At 41.1% G+C, this 7,957-nt stretch overlaps 1 protein-coding gene across 1 annotated transcript in view; it reads left to right on the forward strand.

Moving 5' to 3' along the window:
* Positions 1 to 7,954, forward strand: part of HCN1 (hyperpolarization activated cyclic nucleotide-gated potassium channel 1) — a gene marked incomplete at its 3' end in the record, with an annotated part of 218,924 nt that extends 210,970 nt beyond the window's left edge. The window contains exons 9-10 of the mRNA XM_010008625.1: positions 5,587 to 5,751; positions 7,520 to 7,954. Coding sequence (XP_010006927.1) covers positions 5,587 to 5,751; positions 7,520 to 7,954 — 600 coding nt within the window. The remainder of the gene's footprint in view (positions 1 to 5,586; positions 5,752 to 7,519) is intronic.
* Positions 7,955 to 7,957: the final 3 nt, after the last annotated feature.

Here is a 7,957-nt window from a genome sequence, read left to right on the forward strand (position 1 = left end):
AGGACATTTCACTAGAGCCTGAAATCCTGTATATTTATATATATAGTCAGTCCATTTACTCATTTAGCAAAGACTAAGAGAGCAATGCAACATAACAAATGATTCTAAGGGTGAACCACTCCCATATTCCCAGCAGTTATTTTCTTGAAGAAAAAAATAATTAGGAATCCTATGTCAAGAGAGGAGGGCGGAAATTTTCACCTACAGTGGTAGTCCACAAGAACAGTGAACTTCATCTCACTGTGGAACCAAAGCTGTGGACCTTGTGAAAGGCCTACTAATCCTGAAGGATGTTCTGGAGATCAGTCTTTCTTAGTACTGTCTTTCAGGTATGTAGAATTTTCTATCCAGAGGGTTTTGTTGTGCTAATGCAATAATAAAATACAATCTACATGTCCCCTCTTTCAGAATATACAGATATAGGCAGGCTTCTTTAGAAATTCATGGTGTTCCAGAAACTCAGCCTGATGCTTTTGCTGGAATACTTCGGGTGTGAAAAGAATTTTAAGATAATTAAGTCCAACTGTTAACCTAGCACTAAGTCCACTACTAAACCATGTCCCACGTATGTGTGCAACTGACTCATTGTTCATTAGTTTTTATTAGTATAACCTTTAGAACAGCCTTAGCTTTAAACTTTAATCATTGAGCTTTTTAGTTGGCGTCTTTATCAAAAAAAGTGTGTTGTATTTGAGCAGTTTTCTGTGTTCTTTTGGGAGCTGCATTGTTCTGTGGGGAAAATCTGTTGCAGGACAAATTGGGATTTTCACAGGCAAGTTATTTACACTGGTATTAAATATGAACTGTAAAAATAAAGAAATCATAGAATTATAGAATCTTAGGGGTTGGAAGGGACCTTGAAAGATCATCTAGTCCAACCCCCCCTGCCAGAGCAGGGCCACATAGATTACATCACACAGGAATGCATCCAGGTGGATTTTGAATGTCTCTGGTGAAGGAGACTCCACAACCTCCCTGGGCAGCCTGTTCCAGGGCTCTGTCACTCTCACAGTAAAAAGATTTTTTCGGATATTCACCTTGAACCTCCTATGCTCCAATTTACACCCATTACCCCTTGTCCTATCACTGGTCATCACTGAGAAAAGCCTAACTCCGTCCCCCTGACACTCACCCCTTACATATTTGTAAACATTGATGAGGTCACCCCTCAGTCTCCTTTTCTCCAAGCTAAAGAGACCCAGCTCCCTCAGCCTTTCCTCATAAGGGAGATGTTCCACTCCCCTAATCATCTTCGTAGCTCTGCGCTGGACTCTCTCGAGCAGTTCCCTGTCCTTTTTGAACTGAGGGGCCCAGAACTGGACACAATACTCCAGATGTGGCCTCACCAATGCAGAATAGAGGGGGAGGAGAACCTCTCTTGACCTACTAACCACACCCTTTCTAATGCACCCCAGGATGCCATTGGCCTTCTTGGCCACAAGGGCACATTGCTGGCTCATGGTCATCCTCCTGTCTACCAGGACCCCCAGGTCTCTTTCACCTACACTACTCTCCAGCAGTTCAGCCCCCAACCTGTACTGGGACATGGTGTTGTTCTTCCCCAAATGTAAAACTCTGCACTTCCCCTTGTTGAATTTCATCATGTTTCTCCCCGCCCAACTCACCAACCTATCTAAGTCTCTCTGAATGGCAGCACAGCCTTCTGGTGTGTCAGCCACTCCTCCCAGCTTAGTGTCATCAGCAAACTTGCTGAGGGTACATTCTATACCCTCATCCAGGTCGTTGATGAAGATGTTGAACAACACCGGTCCCAGCACCGACCCTTGTGGGACTCCACTAGTAACACACCTCCAACCAGATTCTACCCCATTGACTACAACTCTCTGACTCCTTCCTTTCAACCAGTTCCTAATCCACCTCACTTCCTGGTCACCAAACCCATACCTGATCAACTTATCCACAAGGATGCTGTGGGAGACGGTGTCAAATGCTTTACTGAAATCAAGATAAACCACATCTACCGCTCTACCATCATCTATCCACCTAGTAATTTCCTCATAGAAGGCTATGAGGTTAGTCAAACATGATTTACCCTTGATAAAACCATGTTGACTGCTCTTGATGACCCCCATGTCCTTGATGTGCCTGGAGATAGTGCCAAGAACAAGTTGTTCCATCACCTTTCCAGGGATGGAGGTGAGGCTGACCGGTCTATAGTTACCCGGGTCCTCCTTCTTGCCCTTCTTGTAGACTGGTGTGACATTTGCTATCCTCCAGTCCTCAGGCACCTCTCCTGTTACCCATGACTTACCGAAGATGATGGAGAGTGGCCTAGCAATGACCTCCGCCAGCTCCCTCAGCACCCTTGGGTGCATTCCATCCAGACCCATTGATTTATGGATGTCCAGATTACTCAACTGATCCCTAACCCAATCCTCATCTACCATGTCAGACTCCTCATCTATCTTGACTACTTCTGGGGCTATATGAATCTGGGGCTCATGGGGAAATCCTGCAGGAGTAAAGACAGAGGCAAAGAAGGCGTTCAGCACCTCTGCCTTCTTTATATCCTCTGTCACCAGGGCTCCCACCTCATTCTTCAGTGGGCCAATATTGCCTCTAGTGCTAGTTTTGTTAGTTATATATTTGAAAAAGCCCTTTCTATTATCCTTAACCTGACTTGCAAGGTTAATTTCCAAGGAGGCCTTAGCTTTCCTAGTTGCCTCTCATGTTTTTAGCATAATTTAGTGCTTTCAAATACGCATATTTTTATTAATGCAGTGATTGACACTTGTTTCAGAATGTTCTAGAGAATAGTTTTCTGAATAGATTAAATAATTAAAGTGAAACTTGCATTAAGAGGTGAATTGCAGGTTCATTGTAGTCTGACACATAACTATTAATTGGAGTTGAAGACATTATTTCATTTGAAAAGGGAAGGTAGAAGTATTTGACACTTCGAAAGTATCAGCATGAGGGCAATGCACCATGCCAACTGCAGATGGGAATATTAGTGAGTAATATGATGCCACAGCTTTCTTTTTATGCTAATAGAGAACCTTACTTGTCCAAGCTGTTTGAAAATAGTCGGTACCCTTTGTGTTTCACAGCACACTCATGTACTATTTTTTGTATGGTATCATCTGTTTACATCAATTGAACACCAAGGAGAGTATAATTGCTGAGGTCACCTGGTGCACTTGATGCAACTTCAAATATATCATATATTTTCATTATTTTGTTCCCTTCTTGAAACATAGTGTTTATTTTCTTCTTTAAAAAGCAAACAAACAACAAAAACAAACAAACAAACAAAATAAATACTTTATTTATTTAACAAAAACACGTGTTTGGTGGGCACACATTTTGACACTCTGTGTTCTTCCTTTCCAGTCCAGGTAAATGACGTTTCATGTATTATGTCTTACTGTGCTTGAGAGTTTGTTCCAAAAAAATAGGCAGTAGATGAAATGAAGTTAAATGAAGAACACATAAAATTAACAAGCACGTTAGTCTTCTGGCTAGAGTATAATTGATGCTATTGATACTTATAACAGAGCAATATAGATGATCTATCAGTGGCTGGAAAAAAAAAATGCTGGAAATGCATTGCACAGATATTCATTACATGGTACTTTTTCTGTCAGAAGAAGTTAATCTTTTGAATGAGACCATTGAACTGGAGCCAAGAACTGAAGCCTGCTTCCTGAGCAGGAAGGGTCTCAGCTTCTAGGTGTTGGGACATTTTTCGTATCTTTCCTAACTCATCCTTTATCATCTTATCTAATTAGAAGAGTCCAGTATGGTTACTGAGAGCCTTCAATAATATGTTCTTCAATTAGAAGCTGTGGGCTGACAGTGTTTTCTCTTCCAATGACTTCACAAGAATATTAGAAAATGAAAAAGGGAAAAAAATATATATTAATTGCAGTAATACCCATGAATTCCAGACTCCTGTTGTACTGTGATGATATGTAACATTGCCTTTTATGTTTTTTTCTTGTCCTTGTTGAATTGATCTAAAATACAGTGTTCTAGATGAATAATGATGAAAACGCTACTTTCTTCATTTTATTTTGCACTGTTCAGAATGGTTTTGATCAATAGTCAACATCTGGGGTTTTTTTGGTCATGTGGTGTTTCTAAAACTCAAGTGCTTTTATTTGTTGAATGGCACCTCCTTATGTATCTAGTGTAGATTGCAGCAATTTTAAGTGAAGAAAGCTGGAAATCAAGAGTTGATCATTAATCACACAGACTTTCAACCTAGTTAAGTTATGTCTAAATTCAGTCAAGTATTGTAAAACTTTATTCTGTGTAAGATCTAAAGAACTTAATAGGAAATGGAGCAGACACTCACTGCATTTAACTGCTCCCTTTGGGCAAAATTTCTATCTCACTCTTGTGGCTTAAATGCAGTGAGTTCAATTAATGGAGAAGGGATCAAGCTGAGCTAGGGGATGGAAGAGCAAAGGAATGACTTCTGTTTGTCCTGGCTGGCTCTTTACAGTAAACTATCATTATTTCATAGATATGAGGTTTTGTGAGGGACATTAGGTCAAGACTCTTACAATACCCATTAGTCTATAAATTCTCCCGAAAGCTTTTGGGTTTTAAGTACATTCTGTGTTAGTACTAGTCACGCATTAATTTACTTTGATTTATCTACTATTATTTAAGCAACTTAGCCCCTAAACCTTCAGGGTTAGGTGGCGTGTAGACGTTCCTCAACAAGGAGTATGAGACAAAAAAACCATCAAGGTTCTGTACCTTCTAGATTAATTTAAAAAAAAATAAAAAAAAAAAAAATTGCTTTACCATACCTTAAGATGATAGTTGATTGAGAATAATAATTTGTGATGAACACAGTATTTAAATATGAACAAATAAGAAATCACTGCCCCAACTTCTACAACTAGGGAAGGGAAACTGTGTCTCACCCTATTAGAGACCAAGAATTCTTGATATTTCTAAATATGTTCTTATTTCCCTAACTTGAAACACTTGCTTTTGCAACTGACTTTGTAATTTTTCTGTATCTTAATATAAAAAAAGAAATATTATACCCCACATGGTTTGTTCTTACAAGCCTTGGACATTCCATTGTTGAGGAATCAGCAGAATCACAAGTTTGGGGCTGTTTCTTGGGACTTGGCATATAGCTTTGGCCTCCCCTTTTCCAAAATGATGAATTCTTGTTGGAGGCACTTGCAGATAAAGGCTCCTAGATTAATCAAATGGGGTAAGCAGAGGTTTAAAAGGGTTCTGATTTTTAACTCAATGAGAAAAAAAGTCTAAAAAATAAAATCACGTTCACTCTCCTCAAATACTATTTGATAGCTGCTGGATCATTTCTTATAACTTAAAAAAAAAATGTTTTTAAAGGCTTGATAAAATCAGAGTTCAAACTGAGGAAACCTTTAAGCAGAGCTTTTAAAGAGTATCAAAAACGGAATTAAAAACCTTCAGAGTTGTTCCAGCAACCTTGTGTAAACAGCAATGTAAAATTTACCATTGACTACTGAATTATTGCTTGTTAGCACTAAGTCACTTCGCAGCTTTTAAGTTTCACATGGTTCACTAACTTCTTTGTTTTCTGTGTGTGCTGATTTTTTTCTCCCGCAGAGATCTGCCTTTTGACCAAGGGCCGTCGAACTGCTAGTGTACGAGCAGATACGTACTGCCGCCTGTACTCCCTTTCAGTGGACAACTTCAATGAGGTTCTGGAAGAGTACCCCATGATGAGAAGGGCCTTTGAAACGGTGGCAATTGATAGACTTGACAGAATAGGTATTGGTGTTTTTTTTTCCATATTAGGAATTCTTAAAACCTTTCTGCCTTTTCTTTTCCTTGAGTTGCACCAGAAAATGCACAGATTAAACCTTAAACCTTAAAGAATTTGCTCCTGTTACGCTGCAGTAAGTGTTCTATTGATCTATGAGTAAGACATGAGTAGGCAACAAATTCTGCAATATCACTTTTACTTAATGAAAACTTCGAGTTTTAGAAAACTTTCATACTCCTCTGAGGATTATTTTGTATACTTGAATTATCATTAGTATTATTTATTAATCCTGTATATTTCTTCTGCTGCCCTCAGCACGTGATAGGATTCATGCTGTTCCCTGAGTAGATGACATTTTCCTACATAAATTGTTTACAGATGACATCTATAATGATGGGAAGAGCTGAAGCCTCTTAGCACTCACAAAACCCATGTTGGTTGAAGTGAATTAATCCTTTGCAGCAAGGCTCTCATTTTCCTGACAACATGAGCACTGCTAGCATTGCTGGCTGCTCACAGGCATTCCTCAGATCTGTTTGCAATCAGAAAAGCAGGCCAACAATATCCAGGTGAAAGGCAGAGGATATGGCAGATTGTCAAAACAGGATGTGCAAGGTCTGCTGTTGTGCATCCAGACATCCTGGACTTCTCTAGTAGGACATACTAGATAAAAGGTCTTTGTTTGAGAGAATTGCACTATGATCATGATTATCGACACTGGTTTTAAAATACAGCTATGCACAAAAAATAATTTATGCTGTTTGCTGGTGTTTCCCCAACTTCCCAAGAAAACTCCAGTGTAAAGATTTCCCCAAACTATTCTTTCTCAATACAGTTGTGTCTACACTTTCTTCAAAGTGAATACAGAAAGAATTACAGGACAGTGTCATGCTATCTATTCTAAGCTGAAGATGTGATTTGGAAGCAAGCATGTTTTCTTTAATATAGCAAAAGTAAAGAAATTAATAGTGAAGTCCAGTCTGCCGTTAGAGTAGCATTCCCGTTTACAATATGAAATCTACACAGGAGAAAAGATAAAATGTCAACCTTTTTATAAAAAAAAAGGATTGAGTGCAAGTGTGTTCCTGTGTGTCTGATTACACAGAGTAGCCGTATACATATTGAAGACACTGAGAGCCAGCGAGCAGACATCAGGACACAGTGTACAGCAGTCTTTTTTTATGTAAGCAGGTGTCACGTTATCCATGGGTTCATACTAGTTCACAAACATTTAAAAAGATTATTTCTTGCAAGCTAGTCTAATGTCTAATAATTAGTTCCAGGGAATGTGCTAAATGGCAAGTGTGTTTATAACTTATGTAACAGTTTAGTGGAAATTAGGACAGTTTTGCAAAGAGAGAGAAAGACGTTGTGTGTGCAGAGCCTGATGGCTTTTTCCACCCTGTTATTCAGTAAATTACCATGGTTACGTTTTCAGAATAATTGTAGCATTAGCAGTACCGTACAAGTGAAGAGGCACAGAAGTCCAGGTCTCTTTGAGCACAGGGCAGATAGGAGAGCCTGCTGTGCTGCTGCAGGGAGCAGGGCGCTGGGCATGTGGCAAGGCCAGCAGTCAGGGGCTGCCTGCCAGCCCCAATCCCTGTGCTGGTGCCTGCTGTGGCACAGCCTCCAGCAGCCAGCTTGCTGCTCAGCCTGGTGTTTGCTGAGGCTTTTACAAATAACAGCCCTCAATGGTGGGGCCTGAAACTCAAAGTCAGAGCGAGGGTCTGCCCCGTTTGTCAGGCTCGCTAACTCTTCTGCCTCTCTGTGAAGGGAAGAAGAACTCAATCCTCCTGCAGAAGTTCCAGAAGGACCTCAACACTGGGGTTTTCAACAACCAGGAGAACGAAATCCTGAAGCAGATTGTGAAGCATGACCGGGAGATGGTGCAGACCATCGTCCCAGTGAGCTTGCAGCAGATGCCCTCCCTGAACTCCAGCACCTCCTCCTCGTCGTCGCGCACCAGGACACAGTCTCCTCCTGTGTACACCGCCAGCAGCCTGTCCCACGGAAACCTGCACTCCCCCTCGCCCAGCACGCAGACGCCCCAGCAGGCTGTCATCCTCTCGCCCTGCTCATACACCACCGCCATCTGCAGCCCGCCCGTACAGAGCCCTCTGGCCAGCCGAACTTTCCAGTACGCCACGCCGACAGCCTCGCAGCTCTCTCTCATGCAACAGCAGCCGCAGGCATCCCAGCAGCCCCCCGGCG

This window comes from Chaetura pelagica, unplaced genomic scaffold (genome assembly GCF_000747805.2).
Source record: "Chaetura pelagica isolate M959 unplaced genomic scaffold, ChaPel_1.0 scaffold382, whole genome shotgun sequence".
NCBI classification, from domain to species: Eukaryota; Metazoa; Chordata; class Aves; order Apodiformes; family Apodidae; genus Chaetura; species Chaetura pelagica.